We start from the raw sequence: 18297 nt of genomic DNA, 5'->3' as shown, positions 1-18297 counted from the left end.
TAACCCAATTTACAAGCTCCTTTTTATCCTTGTCAGAGCAATTGTCGGAGGGCTAGGGGGTGTTAGCCAATCCAACCTCCGCCTAATTATAGCTTTTTCCTTTATTAGACATTTATCTTATCCTTCTGTTAAACTTGTGCTAGATTCCTTGTTCCTTCTAATCCCCCAAAATGCCAATTTTACACGATACTACCTCAATATTATATTAATATTGATAAAAAAGAATTGAGGCAATTACTAACGATGCCATAAAAACTCGATATTTCGAACCTATCTTTTGGCTTTTCAGATCGCATATTATGCCTTACTGTCACGGGAGTTATAAGCTCCAGTCATTTTTCAGGGAATAAAACACTAACACAATTATTTACCGGTGCTTCCCTCCCTCCTATTTCTTTTTTATTATTACAAGCGGAAATTTGTGTTTAACTAGGGCCAAGTAGTCATTGATAAGCAAACATGGCAAAAAAAAAAAAAAAAAAAAAAAAAACTCGGTTAATTAGCAGACCATCAGGTTCGTAAAATGTTCTATAATGTTCATCCCCTCCCCCCTGCCTTAAAGCATAACTTTACAACGAAAGAGTAGCGTTAACAATATGCCCGTTAATAAATAAAAGTGCAAATAGGGACGAAATCCTTTTAATCGACAGTGTTTCACAAACAGTGAAAGAAATGCGCATAAATACCAGATATTTCAGTCACATATGCAGTGACCGTTATCAGTAATAAAACTAAATCTTTAGTTATCAATAATGCCAGGTAAATACAGGATATACTTGTCTTTTAAACTGGAGCATATTTTTTGATCAGATCAGCCCGTGGGGGACTTGTCAGCTCTAGTCTAGCTTCAAAATTCAGAATCTAGTGTAGCCTTAATAATTCTTCAACTCAACTCCGGCGAAGAACAAACACCAGATAATATATTTGTATTAGAAACAAATAATTTTAAATACAAAACTCACACAAGAACTCATTAAAAATACAGGTTTCTTTTTTAAGCCATTCATATCATAGTCCAAATCATTTATAAGCGTACAATATTAAGACAAAGATTGCTGCTGACACTAAGAAACTGAGATGGTATGTGAAAACACTGTTTTTAAAGAAGGGAACCCTTAAAAAGCATCGAAAATTACAGACAAGGATTTTGTTGTAGGAAATAACACATTAAAAAGAAAGTAGATATACTTATGAACAACCTCACCTTTCGGTGCAGTGTTAGCAGATATTGTGAGTAGCTAATATACTATAGGATTACTAAGGACAATCTTCCTTTGACCTCCCCCACCCAACTCGAAAAAACCTTTAACCTGATATTAAGTGCGCTTTCTACATTACGGCATCTGTAAATAAGAACAAACATATTGAAATAACTTAAAACGGATAAGGAAAAATTTCCATAGAGGGGGGGGAAGAACCTTAAAACCACAAATAATTATTCTTCTAAATATCCTTGTTGGGGTCCTTTGGACCAATCAGGGGACCCATCTTCTCGCTGAATATGGAGGGGGGGGGGGGTTGTGAATATACACATATTCACAACAAATGAAAAAAAAGCTTGTTGACAAAACAGTTTACACAGTTACGAAGACATTTACAGGTTCAAACATTACAGACCCACGCAAAAAGTTTCGCGTTTGGTGTTTCAAATAATTATATTTTTGCACAAAAAAGCCACATCTTTCGACTTCATTTTCGGCTCACTTTCTAGAAAATTCTTCGTCTTCATTACAACCAGGTCCCAAGTATCTTTTTCATTAGGGAAATGCTCTTCAATGTATTTAATAACCAAAAGCGCAATCACGCACTCCTCTGGTAGATCTAGCCTCTGTGCTTCTACAAAAAGAAATTTGTATTAATAATGCTTCCTTCTGTTGCGAGTAAGATACCACCATCTATCTGACTAAAAATATAAAATCATCATTCATAGTAATCATACTCTGTCATACTCATAATCATACACTGTCATAGACAGATCACTGTTACAAGCATAAAAAGTGGAAAATCTAACATCTTATTACGTCCAGGCTCGTTACTATCCAAAATTTTTTTTTTTTTTGGGGGGGGGGGAGGGACAAGAGGTTTTACTGACTGGCTCGTCATTTTTACTGACTTGTTTTGTAAAAAAATTAGCATAATGCCCGTTTTGAATACAATACATAAAATCACTGCAAGAGTCGGCAAAACCGCTGCATTTACCAACCGTCATTCAGATTTTGGTACATATCATGTCACTATTTTAATACTGTTTATTTAACAAAATGGAAAATTGTGGTACAATCTGTAAAATCACGGCAGGAGTCGGTAAAACTTCTGCATTTACCGACCAAGTTTGAAATTTCTATAGATGACATGTCAGTATTTTCTTGGTCGTTATTGGACCGAACAAAGAATTTTAGCGGCGTCGGAAAATGGTGGCGCTTCACGCCATGATTTTACCGACTTCTTTTTCCTACCGAGCGACCAAAAAAATTGGCCCCCCCCACACATACGTGACGGCCCTGATTACATCTAAAGCAGAACCATTTACAGAATTTATGACACAAAAGTAAAAAAAATAGTTTTTATAAAAGAAATATTAATTGTTCATCATTACTACAAAGTGAGAGATAAGTGATATAAGTTGTCATTACAATACTTAATTTTTTTGATCAGCCAACATAATTACCAAATAACGAGTTTTGTTGACCAGGACGTGACTAACAAGGACTCGTTCTTGGTTGCCAGAGCATATTTGTTGATCAACAGTATCCCGCAAGAAAGAATTATTGGTCATGCGAAACTACTGAAGAACGTCTTATGGGAAACATATTAACATTGCTATTGTAGTAGTGAAGATACATAGGACCTTTTAAGTGGAGAGACATATTGTTATAAGAGAATGTTTATTAATAATAAATTTGTGTTTTTAGGTGATTTTAATGCCGATATTAGCAATAAAATGGAGAAGTTTTGTGGTCCATTGCTGCCTGAGGATCATCTTCTACCAAGTTTTGGAGCGAATGAAGTGTTTGAGTCTAATGCTAATCAGGAAGGAGTGGAGGTAAGTGCAAGTAAGGACCATGCTGGGAATATAAATTAATGGGGTTTGTTGTTATTGGATTTTTGTGGGATGGAAAATTTAATGGTCTTAATTGGGAGAGTTGGAGAGGATAAAAATGTGGAAGAGTTTACATGTTTTTCGGGTATTGCCTCAAGTGGGGTGGATTATGTTTTGGTAGAGTTGTTTCTCTTACCATCATGCGGGGGGGGGGGGTTCAGGGTTTTGGAAATGGCAGGGTCAGACCATGTGCCAATTGAGGCTTCGTTTGAAATAACAGTATGTAGGAAATTTAGGTCTAGCAAAAAAGGAGTTACTTTCAATAGTGAAGCTGAAGCTTAGGGATTTAATCTCGGTTAAGAGTAAAGGATGTAGAAGAAGAGAGATTTATTTAGATTATTAGTGTAGAAAGTGAAGAAGAGGAGTTGGAAAAATGTAAGGATTTAGTACGGAAGGGTGAAATTGATAAAGGTATTGATAATCTTGTATGTTCAGGTGTGAGGGAAGTAAGTCTTAAGAACATGGATAAGAAGAAAAAAGCAAGAACCAAGCATTTTTTTTTATGAGGAATACTTAAGTAAAAGAACAGAAGTAATTGCAGCATTCAGGAATGTTAAACATCCATCGTTCTCGGAGGAAAATCGGTTGTTAGTATACTGTAGGCTTCATAAAGAATATAACCAGTTGGTAATGACAAACAAAGTGGAAAAAGTGAAGGAGAGTAATAGAAAAATGGTAAAGGAGTATATAAATAAGGATAAGAAATCGTTCTGGCAGGGAATAAAGGGGATAATACGAACAAACAGGAGTGTTGGGACCTATGGCCCTGTTTATCAGAAAAACGCCCATTTTGTAAATTTAACTTATTTCATCTTCAATGTTTAAACTCTGGATCGATCTATTACCCCGTGACGTCCGGAAAGAATTCACTAATTAATCTAAGCCTGAAAATACAGACGAGCGATGACTCATACAGGTTAAATCTAGAGCATACATCTTCAAAGGATGCTGGATAATTTTGATTTTGACTCAGCCGTTCAAACAGAGGTCCAGAGCATAGCGCGCAAAGGCGTGTCTCAAAGTGTATCTATTAACTGCAAGAGTTCTGAGTTACAGTTCTTGTATTGCGTTCAAAGTGAAAAGTACGATTTCTTTATTTTATACCTTTAACTTTTCTGATTAGCCTAGGTAGGGTCTGAAGCCTAGAAAAAGGCTAAGATTAGATTGGCCTTTGTATAGGAAGATAATCCTAAACTAAGCAAGAGATCTTTCCCCGAGGGAAAGAAAGAGTATTGGGGAGTTTAATGCTTATGGTGCCTGAGGCCAAAAAGTGTGGCATTTTTATAGAACAGGGAAAGTACACTTGTCAGAACCCTAACGGTTTTGCAAACCGCCAGAGATTATGGACTTCATTGAAAAAGATGAAGGGAAAATCGGCACCTGGTCCTGATGGCATACCAACATCAATGTGGAAGTAGGAAAAAGCATATTTGTTTCAAATCGTGTCATCACTCTTCACAGCTGTTTTACAGACAAGGTTTTGGCCACAAAAGTGGACTCTGTCGGTGATGGTTCCATTACATAAGAATGGAGATAAAAGTGACCATGATAATTATAGAGGGATCCATCTAGGTGACAGTTTAGCAAAATTATTTTTCAAGGTAGTAGACAGTAGGTTGAAAAAATGGTTATGTTGGAAAGAGGTGCTTAGTAAGGTTCAAGCAGGTTTCAGAGAAGGATATGGAACTGTAGACCACATTTTTACGTTACAAATCTTAGTGAATAAATAGTCGGAAGCCCAGAAATAGTCGTTAGTATGCAGCATTTGTTGACTTGAAAGTTGCACTTGACAATGTATTTGACAATACATTTGACAATGAGTGCTACTTATGGAGAGTATACTAGAGGTGGATCTTCTGATTGTTTTTGTAGCTATTTTAGTAGAAATTGTCAGGGTAACGAAATTAGTGGTTAGGGTTGGTAGGAATTTGACTAGAATAATACAATATAAGACAGGAGTAAGCAGGGATGTACCCTATCGCCTAAGCTATTTAGTATTTATATAAGTAATCTAGAAAAATCTACGGATGAGAAGGGAGCCCCAAGGTGGACACTGGATATATCAAGGTTATGCATGCTCCTTTTCGCAGATGATATAATTTTAGCTGCAGATTCAGGTAAGAAGTTACAGAAGTTACTGAACTTATTACAGGATTTAATAAGAAACTTGAGTTGAATGTCGGTAAAACAGTAGTTTTAGTATTTGGGAAGGGTCGTCAATTAAGTGAGGAAAATAAGATTACTTTTGGAGGGACGGGCTCGCATTTAATTTTAAGAAGCCTGATAAGGGATATAGAGATATTAGGATACAGAGAGAGATTTTTAGGAACAAGATGATATCGGTAATGCATTGGGGTTCCGAAGTTAGGGGATTCCAGAAAAGTGATAAGTTCGAAACGATACAACCGGAATATTATAGATTACTTTTGGAAGTAGAGAGCTCAGAGTTAAGGAGGAATGGAAATATTTAAGGGTGACGTTTAAGGCTACGGGTAAATTATTTAGTAGGCATAAAGGACGTAGTGAGGAAATGGGTAGGATGGGCCCGAATTTAATTTTAAGGAGCCAGATAAGGGGTATAAGAGATATTGGGATATAGAAAGAGATTTTCAGGAATAAGGTGATATCGGTGATGTATTGTGGTTCACAAGTATCAGGATTCCAGAAAAGTAATAATTTTGAAAGGATACAACTGGGATAGTATAAGAGATGGCTAGATGTTAATAGAAATATGAATAGTTCAGTAGTTCGAGGAGATCTAGGGATTCTTTCCCTAAGAAGTTGTAGGCTGGTGATTATGGCTAAGTTTTGACAACGTATAGTGAATATACAACGAGTGCGGTCACTTAATCTCCCAATTCATGGCAACGCCAAATAAGGAGGATTTTACAAGATGATGGAGTAGAAGAAATGTGGAATAATGGATTAGGGGTAGATAAAGAGGTTGCAAAGATGATAGGTAATATTCTATGTGATCAAGAGATACAGATTTGGCAGTATGAAAGAAACCTTTCTAATTCCCTGCGCCTTTACACGTCGGTGGAGGAGACATGGGGTGAAGGGTTTTTGTTTAAGGTGAATTTAAAGAAAGAGGAATTGAAGAATATAATTGAATTGAGGGGGAAGAGTTTACCACTTGGGGTAAGAAGGAAGCATTTAGGGAGGAGGAGAGGGCAAGGTGGTCCTTACTTTTGCCCCATGTGTGGACACATGGATGAGACTGTGGATCATGTGATGTATGAGTGTCTAGAATTGAGTGAGTTGAGAGATGAAGTATATGGAAAGTCTGAGTTTGATGAGAAATGGCTGGTGGATTTAATGAGAGATGATTGCTTTGTAAGAAATAAAATTTAGAACAATTTCTCAGGTTGGCAATGGAGCACAGAATTAGATTTTTGTAATATGTGTTTTTCTTTGTTTTGTGATTTGAGAAATCTCTTTGTTCTATGTGATGGTTATGTTATGTTTATGTAATGACAGTTATTCAAAAGAGAATTTCCTTTTGTTTTCTATTGCCATGGCCCTAGGGCTTTTAGTACAATAAAACTTATTACTTACTATAGGACAGTTGCCACGCCCAATGCAATTTCTTGCATTTTAATTTCATCGGTAAAATGACCTCATTTTTGTTTTAGCTATTTTATTTCCTGCTTAGTTTTCTTCTGCCAAACATCTCTATTTTTATCCTTTTACCCGATTTTACTTTCACTTTTACTTCTGTTCTATTTTAATTCTTTCCTTCCTGCAGTATTATTACAAACCAATTTGTTTTCTTGCCTAGTTTTGTGTCTTTTTATGAATCTCCCGTCTTTATTCACAAGTTGATTTTTATATAAGTCAAATAAGTTTAATACGAAATCACTACAAACAAATAAATAAATATATCTATTAATTCAACTTAAGCTGTAAAACTTTCCAAAAGTGGGAAAATTGTTTGTTGGTCTTGAAAAAAAAAAAAAAAAAAGAAGTAATTTGATCATGTTTTCCACTGATTTCGTTTTCTTTTACTTGCTGTGACCCAGCTTAAAAAATTGGAAATGTAAGCCTTTCAAATGAAAAAGTCATCAAGGAGGCCATCTAACGACTCTCACTTTACTAGTGCTGCTGTCCATGCTTCCTCAGATCAACTAAAGATTGATATATGGCTTATGGCGCTAATGTCATAGACTTAATTGTACTTTTTCAAAAATTCAACTTGGCACCACTAAACTTTCCGTGACAATAGAAGGTTTTAATAGCCACGAGAGATGTATACTATAATTATAATTTATAATTATAAATATAAATTGTAATAAATTATAATTATAATTAAAAACATAATTGAATTTATGTCCTTAAATGTTTCAAATTACAGAAAAATAGAATAAAAATAAACAAAGACTCACCGCTTCTCACTGTTTTAAGGTCTACACCTAGTAAAGCACACAGCTTGTCCTCTAAAGGAAAAGCACCGTTGAAATTTTGGAACCCAACTATTTGGACCAAGGTACTTTCTGTAGGTTGAATCAAAGCACTCTCCACTTCTGCGGGTTGATCCCCTCTTATTGAAAACATGTATCTGAAAAAAAAAATCCTCAATTTTCTAACACAAAGAACATAGCAGGAGGGAAGCTGCCATCTTTTCCGTTAATTTGCTGTTTAGTTTTTAACAGGACAACAGGAGTTCTTTTTCCAAGTTCAAGTTGAAAGTCTCAACAACATCTGAAAAGTCTCCTACAGTGTAATCTTTTTTAATAGAACCTGGGCACATAATTTCAGCTCAATCAAAACTCATCTTCCAGAGATATTACAGATAAGCCATTTTGATAACCTCGACACATAGTTCTTTTTTTATTTACCTATGTCGCAATCCCCAAGTCAAAGTTTGTGGTTCACTTGGCCCCTCAGCACCCTTGAAAATTTCCATTCATGCTATTTTAATAATCTCAATACACATGGTTTCTTTCGTTCTACATTGCTGCTTCAACGGGAATAGATTTTAGCCCAACACGGGCTCATAGTACTCACATTTTTAACAAATTAGAGACAAAATATTTACACACTTTCCCTATTCCCCCGAGTCAAGATTTGCCCCCCTCCCAATACTCCCTGAAAGTTCCAAGATGATCCCTAAAGCTGTTACCACGATATTGCGAATTCGCTGTTTTGATCATTTGGCATCACATATTTTGATTTACCTTGCTACTTAATCACGAATGGATTAAAGGTCCCAGAGAAGATTATAACAGAAAAACGTTTAGAGGAATCCAAGAAAGGACAATTTTTGGCCTCCCCTCTCTGCACTCTGCTCCAAGTCAAAACTTGTTTCGGAAAAATTCTCATTTTCCTAGTGATGTACATTTTTCTACAGTATTCTTGTTTCCCACAGAAGCGAGGGGGGGGGGAGAGCTTTGGCTCCTACACCAGTGGTCATGCTTGAAAGTTTTTTTTAAATATTTTATCATGACAAATCCAAATAGCAAAGCCAAACCGACGATCGAAGCTTGATCCCACACATAAAGAAGGGAATATTAATTTTATTCATAGTCCTTTTATTTGAATATTTGGTTTTTATATTGTTTTTAAAGTGACAGAACAATAAAACAGACATTTATATGGGGTTATTGTGATAAAAGAAAGCCGTGAAAAGAATTCCTTCTTATGGAATATGTTCACTCTAAAAAAAAAAATGATTTGGCGACAAGCTTTCAGCTGTAAATTACACCGAAAAGACAAGACACTCGTATCAATGGATTCATTAGCCTCAGATCTATCCATTCACCGAGCCAGAATCATGATAATACTTAAAACTTTTATTGGAGAAGGATCTAAATATGCTAAAAAAAAGAAAAAGAAAATTGTCATTTTTTCAACAATTTCCAACGAATTTTCAACGCATTTTCCATTTAAAAACTATGCACAACGATTTGGAAAATGTAGTTCAGCAGATGGATAGAACTTAATCTCAGCTATGGAATGATAGTGAAATTGTCGTCTTCCGTTGATACATTAAAACCGTAGTAGAGTTTCCACCCAATAATTTGGAGAAAAATTATCACATAGCCCATTCCCCTTGAATCTGCGTAAATACCTCTTGCCCCCCCCCCCAATAAAAATGCTTGATCTACGTCCCTGGTGATAGTCATGGTAATTATAGGGCCAAAGTTTAGACCTTGCTCTCCCTTTGGTAATTTCAGGGCTTTACGCTGTAATATGTAAAGCTGAAACAAATCAATTAGTTCATCCACACTAATTTCTTTTTAAGCTATTTTTCAATAATTATAAATCAATTAGCGCTGGACTGGTAGGTTGAGCATAGACTGCCTTATAAAAAATATGCGTACTCTTAAAACAAAACATGCTTAAAAAAAGATTCTAAAAAATATATATTCAAGTTATTACCGGTAAAACAAAAACTCTACAGCCCCGGGTTTGATCAATTTGGCTAAAAAAGTCGGGGCCGCAGTTTGCTAATTTCGGTACCTAAAAGATTAAAAAGGTATCTAAAACCAAGGATACTGATCGCTAACTTCAATGCTCATAAAAAAAAAACAAGGTAACTTCGAAAAAGATACAATAGTTCCTCTAAATACATAGGATACTGACAGGCAAGGCTCTATCCAGGAGGTAGGGGGGCCCGTGGCGCCAACTCACGAAAAGGTAGGGGGGCGGGGCAAGGATTTTTTTTTAATGAAGATGCCAAAAAAAAACATTGAGCAAACATGCCTAATACAGGGGGTAGCGGCAATTTCGCTGCTTGGAAAAATTGTCGACTAATCTGTCCAAATCCAGTTTCTTTACCTCCTCTTTTACAACTGCCATTATCATGAGATTACTGAGTCTGTCGTTTCCCATCGTCGATCCCAGAAAGTCCTTCATACGCCCTAATGCTGAGAAGAATCGTTCATTGCTGGCAGTGGTCACAGGCAAAGTAGCAACTAGCTTCATCAGTTTTTGCGCTGCAGAATAGGCAATTGGGAGTTCGGATAAGATTTCGATAGCTCGAAGAAGATCCATTTTTGAAATACCACTTTTTGACGGATGCAGCTGTGCAAGAGAAAGCTGAGATTTTTTGGCATGGTCATCGATATCGAGAATCCCTTAATAATGTCGCATAAACCTTTACACTTTGGAAAGTTCGAGAAATTCGGAACTTGAGGGATCGAAGACAGATAAAGCGTAGAGCAGAGACATGTTTTGCATGAAACGTTGGTCCATCTCACTCGTGAAACGGTCTACTACCTCAAAGTACAGAAGTTTACCGGAGTCTGATTGAACTGGCTGACTGGTATTGCGTTTACCGGTTGTTGAGTTTGAAACAAAATCTTTGAGACGAATGGGAATGTCTTGAATTCTCTTGCTTCGAGCACTGGTTTTCAATTGTGGAGATTTCGATTCCTGGATATCGTGTAAAGCCAAGAATTCGGATATATTTTTGCTTAAGTTGTTCCATTCGTTATCATTTCTCAACTTTTTGAGAGTCTCCTATGTCCCAGAAATCAGCGCAAGTACCTTATAAATTACCAAACTTTCGGATTGAAGTTGCTCTCATAAACATTAGAATCACTAATACTTTTCCATTATGTGCAAAGTTGAGACAAAAGAGGCAGAGTTGATTTTGTCCAGTAGTCCTTTTGCTTCGCACACTGCCTCGCTGCTGGAACTATCAACGAATTAGGCAAGCACAGCAACAATACAATCAAATTTGGCTTATATCTTCGAAATAGAGCGGACTGCGTAAAACCAGCGAGTCTGGACGGTCCTCTCAAGCTCCAAGACTTTTTGCCCACTAATGCGCTGGGATTCCACAAATAGCTCGTGTCGAGTATTGCCGCATGATATAAATGTGTAAAGTCTTTGCACCACGGAGAAAAATTCCGAAAGTTCGCTGATATTCTTTAGGCAATCAGTAAAAAGTCAAATCCAAATTTAATCTGTGGGCGTGACAGTGTACATAAACTGCCTGAGGTACCTTCTCACTAAACTTTGCTTGAACTCCGTTAAATTCCCCGTTCATAACGGATGCGCCGTCATAACATTGGGCAAAACACCTCATCAAATCTACACCAAGCTTTTCTATAGTTTCATAAATCGAGGTGGATAAGCTCTCGGCGTCTAATTTATGCATGTGATAGCAGCCGATTGGTCGCTCCACTACTTTTCCAATTGATATGTACCTGAGTAGGATCCCTAATTGGTCTTTTCTAGAAACATATTTTGTCTCGTCGATAAGAATAGCAAAGTAATTAGCTGATTTTACTTATGAAATAATGTCTTGGCGCAAAGTATTTCCTATCAGTTTAACTACGTCATTTTGGTACTGATGACTGCAATAATGACCATATCGGCGCTGTAACTTGGTCTTCAGTTTTTCGTTGCCTTTAGACACTTCCTCCATCAATTCAACCAAATTACCCCGGTTTGCAGATGTTTCTGATTCGTCATGACCCCTCAAGGCAAGACCCTGGCGGCCAAGAAAGCAAATAGCGCAAAAAAAGTACTTCACATGATCTCTATTTTCCTGAACCTCTTGAGATCTGGACTGAATTAAGACATTCGCTATAGATCTCAAAGTATCAGTACTATTTGTCTTAAATTCCGTCTATGCTGACATACAATGCCTATGTCTTTCAGAACCATCATATTGCATTACTAGAGCAGAACTGTCTTACCACTTGCAAAATCCTGACTCAATGAAAGCCCTTTTTTCAGCAGTTTCTCTAGTCCTTAGAGTCCCCACGAGAAAAATGGCGGCAAACAAAACACAACACGAAATTCAAGCTTTTTGAGTATTCAAACCATTTATAAGTTTTATAGTAATGTGCACTGAATTTCCTTTCGTTAGAAGTGGAAGCTAGATATCTCTCAAGAATAGGTTGAGCAGGTTTGTCGTGATGCGTCATAGAGATATCTGAGAGAGGTTCCTGACTGCTACTGCTACTGGAGCCTGCAAGGGGTTCAGGGATGCAGACCGAACTTTCATGTTGACCTGAGCCATTTATTGTTCCGCTTGTTTCCGAAAGACTGTCGCAGGCGGGGGAATTTATCTCCACTAACCCGACACTTCGAGCGCTGACACTATTGCCAGTTTCTTCATTTTTCTTCTGCATTTTCAGCGCAAAAAAGTCCAAAGTTTGTTGTCGCTTTTTACTCATAGTTTGATTACGAATTCTTCACAGGAACAATAAAGAAATACTGGCTGAGCTGAAGCTTAGTTTTGAATGAACACTACTCAGAAATCACATTTCCGGTCGAAGATCGCGTAATAAAATAGCGTAGACGCTCTCTTAGACATTTTAAAACAAGATTGTCTCCTAATGGTAGAATTAGGGTGTTACAAGAGTGGGAAAGACAGGACATTTCAAAACAAGGTCATCGAAAAGTAACAGTTCTATTTAATAGTTGTGAAAAACGAAGTACAGGGGCGACAAATAGAAACGACCAGTTAGCCAGTCTCGCTGGTTTAATACAGCACACAACTAAAATAGAAAATAGCTGTGAAATATAAATGAAAGGTAATTTTTAAAGTCTAGGGGGCCATGCTCCCCCTAATTGGCGCCTCTGAGGAGGCTACGGGTATCAATCCCCCCCCCCCCACCCCCGAAATTTTTGTCCGACTTGAAAAAACGTTGTAAAATGGTTATAAATAAATTTTTGATGCGTTTTGAAAGGTCTTTGTTGCAAACTCCCTCCCCCAGTACAAAATCCTGGATACGCCCTTGCTGATAGGGTAAAACCGACCCACAAATAAAAACACGAATCAATATTACAAATGGAAAAAAATTCGGCAAATATTTTATCATTGACATGCTTCCTTCTCTCCAAAAAGTAAAAATTTTAAGTGAAAATGATTAGGCCTACTAAAAATTATCTTTACCATTAAGCGTCCATTGTTGTTCTAACCAAGGGAATAAATTCCCAGCTCTTGGGAGCTAAATTTATAAGCTTGTCACTAGAATTACTTATTTAATTATTTAATGCAGTTTGACGACAGGAACGGAGGGAGCTCCCAGTACAAAGGGGAATGCTATTTTATGCCATCTAGCGTTACAGAAAGAGACTTGTGTACTCTTGTACTCTTATTCTATAGTGTGTCAGTTTGTTTGTTTAGATGACATGCTAGACGGGAACATCTTTACATATTTTATACTGTACCTGACGGAGAGCGACAGTGTTTTTGTAATGTAATATGTTGATGTACCTGACCAAAAACATGATATACCGACAATGTTTATGACGTACTGACAATGCTATATGTTTTTTTTTTATAATGTACCTGACAAAAAAACATGATATACCGACAATGTTTATGACGTACCGATAATGATATATTTTTTTTTTTTTATAATGTAACTGACAAAAAACATGATATACCGACAATGTTGATGACGTACCGACAATGCTATGTTTTTTTTTATAATATACCTGACAAAAAACATGATATACCGACAATGTTTATGACGTACTGACAATGCTATATGTTTTTTTTTTTTATAATGTACCTGATAAAAAATAAACACAAATTCGGCAGTTTGGTGTTGTAACAGTTTGTTTGTTAATAAAGTATCATTTATTCATTCATCTATTTTATTTATTGGATTTATGCATCGTACTGATAGTAGAAAGCTTCTATCCTGGCTTAAGATGCCTTTGGCACCAGAAATTAGGAAGCTGCTAATTTTAGTGTGAAGCCATTGACACTGAGTATTGTATATAGGACAACACAGGTGAAAGAAAAAAGTGAGATTTAATTGTCAGGCAGGATAATGTCAAAGACACACTAATAGATTAAAAAAATATTAAAATTACCAAAACTATAGCTACAAAATCTCCTAAAAAAAGTGACACATGAATGGGTCAATCATCCAGCTGCATAAAAAAAAACAACAGACAATATTCACAAAAAAAAAAAAAAAAACGCATAAAAGCTGCATTTCAGCTGCAGTATAAAATACCCAAAAAATCTTTTCCACCTCTTATTTATTATCCTTATATATTTTAGTTAAAGATACTAAACACATACAAACAAGCGGAAAGATCTGACTTCTGCACGGCTTGCACAGGGCAATATTTCCCTCTAATTTCAAATAACTCGATATTTAAAACACTTCCAAAAAATTAACTGTTTAAATATTTTTGTCGACAATAAACAAAATTGCTTTCATGCAGAACGTAATTAGCCTAAAAAACGAGCTTAACTGCGACGTGAAGATGCTAATGAGTTGATTGAATCCCCTTTCAAATTTTTGTCAAACAAGTTTAATTGAGCAACAATCAGGAAGTTCATTCTTTGGAAAAATTAATCAGTATTTCAACAATTAAAATTAAGGGAATTTCAAGGTTTTTAACAATAAATGAAAGTGAGACAGAGGAAACTAATAAAACGCGGAGATGGCGATGAAAATATCGAGTCTATCTTGATAAATTTTTGACTATCACAGAAGAAATTGATCTCAAGGAGAAATAGTATCTCAAGCATGCAGGGACATTGAAACACATACTAGGCAGGTCACGACTTTGGGAGAATTCGTTCCCCAATTAGCCACCCTGAAGGTCAATTGAACTTTAAAACTTATCGAAGAAGTTTTTCAAAGAAAATGGTGCTGATTCATGATTACTTTTCGTCAATGATTACTAAGTCAATCTTTTTTTTTTATAAACAGGCTAGGCAAAGAAGAAAGTAAGCCATTATTCCCAAAATTACGGTTTTTGTATATAATATAAGCTATTCTAAAATATACAGTGGGACCCTTTATTTTCATAAGACACGGAAATTTTCATTTTGGGTTTGGTTCTATTTTGTTGTTTGCAAGACCCCATGGTATTTATTTTAAGCAACCCAGAATTAAAATAGGATCTTCCAGCCTCTGCACTTACCAGGGGTTCCAATTGGAAGGAAAGAATTGACCCCTAGAGTTTAAAACATACCTTCCACTTTGTATCCATGTTTCAAAAGATGGAAAAATACCTTTGCCTCTATGTTTTAGTGAATTGGCAACACTGACACCGGATAGATTTTATCGATGGAAGGTCATACTTTTTACTTTTTTCAGTGATTAAACTGTTATATATTGCTGAACAAGCAAAAAAAAAAAAAAAAAAAAAAAAAAAAAAAAAAAAAAAAAAAAAGTCAATACAACCAGATCTAGAAAAATTACATAAAAATGTTTTTTCTCGCGTGAATCAGGGTATGGGGGAGGGGTCTATTTCCGCGGAGGGGGGGATATACAAGACACTGTTTTCATGTCTAAAATTCGCTTACTGAGCAAAGCTCGTCCCCTGGTAACAGCAATAAATAAACATGTTAAAAAAACAGTCCTTGACACCCGTGTTATTATTTCTCTTCACTTTCGAACATTTCAACATGGAACACATTTCAGGAACCAATCATGTTCGAAAGTAGAGATCATGTCTCCAATCGAATGAGCCCTTTTTGAAATTTTTACAACACTTTCTATAGAAACATTATATGCCCCCAGGGCAAAACTTACAACCTTAACCTGTTTGCTGCCGCAAAGAATTTCATACCACCTGAAGACCTGCCATGCCAGCCTCTAGCTAGGTCCAGTGGAACCTCACGAGTTTTGAGAGCGGCCCAACAGTTGTCCAGCATAGTTCTACTTTCTCTATCTACAGCAACAAAAGCTGTATACTTTGAAACCAAACCTGGAAAATATAAGCAATACAAGAAAATATAAGAAAGAAAGAAAGAAAGAAACAATAAATAGAAAAGAAACAACATAAATACAAAGTCTGGAGAACGATGTTGATTTCATGATTACTCGTAGTCCCACTTGCAACATTAGAAAAAAAAATGTAGCAACCCTTTCTAAGACGGCAGACAAAATGTAGCCCTTTATTTACTGTAGGGTGGCAAAAAAAGAAGCTAGAAATTTTTTTTTACAAAAAAACACCTCATTCTGTAATTTTTTCTTAATCATAATCCTAGAATTCATAAAACAGCCATTTCTCAAAACAGGAACACTTTAACAATTAGAAAAAGTTGAATTTGTCAGTTAGAAATTACATAATACCATACTTCAAAGCTGATAAAGACAATATGAATAGGCTGCTTGTAATGAAAGCATGGTATAAAGTCTCAGAAGAAGTAGGAGTTGTGGGTAAGATTAGTAGGCCAATTTAGATATGCCTAATTTGAAAAATAACGGCCAGTTTCTTACGCTTTGAGCAGCATAGCCTGGGTGTCGCCGTAAAACGCCTTTATTGGGGGTAGCAGCCACTAGCATAGAAGTAAAACATCTAAACTAGCACGGGGCAGCTTGGTCCTAACAGTGGAACTACTGAGTAGTGAATTTTATTTCTAAGTTAGGATAGAAATCTAAAAGAAAAACGAAATATACCATTTATTTCCCACTTACATTTATTTTTTTAATCTCATCATTACTGCCATCTTTAATGCATCCCAGTCTTTCCTCTTAACATAACAAGATATTGGCTTTGCACTTGGCTATTTACAAAGACTTAATTAATGCTGATTTTTTTTTTTTTTTAAATTGGCTTTATTGATTTTATGAACTGACTATTTTTAAGAAATCAGCTTAAATAGATAATTGAAAACAAATAAAATCAGCCTATAAAAACTCACAAAATCCTCAAAATCGGATACAAATAATTCTCTGGTGTGACCCCTCACAATATTTATCAGGTTAACATACGAATTTTGTGTCCGATTTTTTAATGCGATATTTGACCCAAAAATCGGATGTATGGGATTCCAGGATTAGTGAAACTTTTAGCTTCCACAAGTAACACGGCACTAAACCTATGGAGTTCCAGCATAATATTTGTTTTTATTATTTTGGACCAAAATAAGTAGAAAAGCAATCAAGAGTATAATTATCCGAAAACAAAATTTTTATTACAACCTTATTCACTACCCCAGAATGGCTCCCTTTTCAAAATGTTTTCTTTTCTTATATATGCAATGGAAAGCATCGGCATCTATCAAAGTTGTTACTTTTACTTATTTTTTACTCTTTTAAATACAGAAAATATCAACATAATTGTTATTAACAAAGAGAAAGAGAAACCTCAATATGAAGAAAACAAACAGGACTACAGCCAGTAGAAGGAAAGACAAAAAAAGAAGTACAAACTAAAACGACGCGGATATTTCGCCTGTATAAAACAAGGCATCTTCAACGCTAAGAAACAAAGATAAAATCCAAACTAGCATAAAATTAAATAAAACATAAAACCAAGAAACAAAAATATCTATAAACATAATTGTTGCTACTGTGATTGAGCACCACAGAAGCTACATAGAGTTGCTTCAATGAAAGAACTGAAGCGACATTCAGTATCCGTCTTGCGAGGCAACACAACTTGAAAAACTTATTTTGTAGAAAAAGTTTTTTGATTAATTTCTTTTCGTTGTATATTGACATAGTCTTTTTCAGGGAGAAAGACTGAGACTCTTCTGAAGTTAAACAACCATCCCTTCCATTAAAATTGGATGGGCAATAGCCCTTTCAATCTCCAATCGAATGAGCCCTTTTTGAAATTTTTACAACACTTTCTATAGAAACATTATATGCCCCCAGGGCAAAACTTACAACCTTAACCATGAGGGCTGTGGGGGGGGGGGGTTGTGCCATCCTCAAAGACCTAATTTCCTGATTGAATGTGTTTGGGGAAATGGTGGACTTGAGTGGGGGGTTAGGTACCCTCCAATCACTTTCGACTATTAAAAAGGGCACTAGCACTTTCAATTTTCAATTGAATGAGCCCCTTTCGAAGATACTACGACAACGTTATCTATAGAAACCTTATATACCCCGGGGGTATAGCTTACAACCTTTGCCCTTGGGGCTCTGGGGGGTTTTTGATCCTTATATACATAATTTCAAGAACTTTCAACTACGCTGAACAAAATGGCTATCTCAAAACTTTGATTAGATGTTTTTTGGAAAATGGTGGGCGTGAGAGAGGGGTTAGTTGCCCTTCAATCACTTTCGACTATTAAAAAGGACACTATTCATTCCAATTTCCAATCGAATGAGCCCTTTTTGAAGTTCCTACAACATCACTTTCTATAAAAAACCTTATATGCCTCCAGGGCATAACTTAAAACACTTGCCCTGATGGCTGTGGGGGGTTGTCATCCTCAAAGACATAATTACCAGAATTCCAACTACGTTGATAAAAATGGCTATCTCAAAATTTTGATTGTATGTGTTTGGGGAAATGGTGAGCGT

The 18297-nt window shown here is 36.1% G+C and overlaps 1 protein-coding gene across 1 annotated transcript in view; it reads right to left on the bottom strand.

Moving 5' to 3' along the window:
• Window positions 1-910: 910 nt before the first annotated feature.
• The window catches only part of LOC148947293 (von Willebrand factor A domain-containing protein 5A-like), a 96108-nt gene continuing 78721 nt past the window's right edge, over window positions 911-18297 (bottom strand). The window contains exons 13-15 of the mRNA XM_089096558.1: window positions 15571-15745; window positions 7486-7718; window positions 911-1836 (exon numbers count right to left, since the gene is read on the bottom strand). Of these exons, the coding sequence (XP_088952684.1) occupies window positions 1646-1836; window positions 7486-7718; window positions 15571-15745 (599 nt within the window). The 3' untranslated portion in view covers window positions 911-1645. The remainder of the gene's footprint in view (window positions 1837-7485; window positions 7719-15570; window positions 15746-18297) is intronic.

This window comes from Artemia sp. Qi Xiang Cuo, chromosome 11, assembly GCF_049724085.1.
Source record: "Artemia sp. Qi Xiang Cuo chromosome 11, ASM4972408v1, whole genome shotgun sequence".
NCBI lineage: Eukaryota > Metazoa > Arthropoda > Branchiopoda > Anostraca > Artemiidae > Artemia > Artemia sp. Qi Xiang Cuo.
This window is presented reverse-complemented; position numbering and strand designations above follow the sequence as displayed.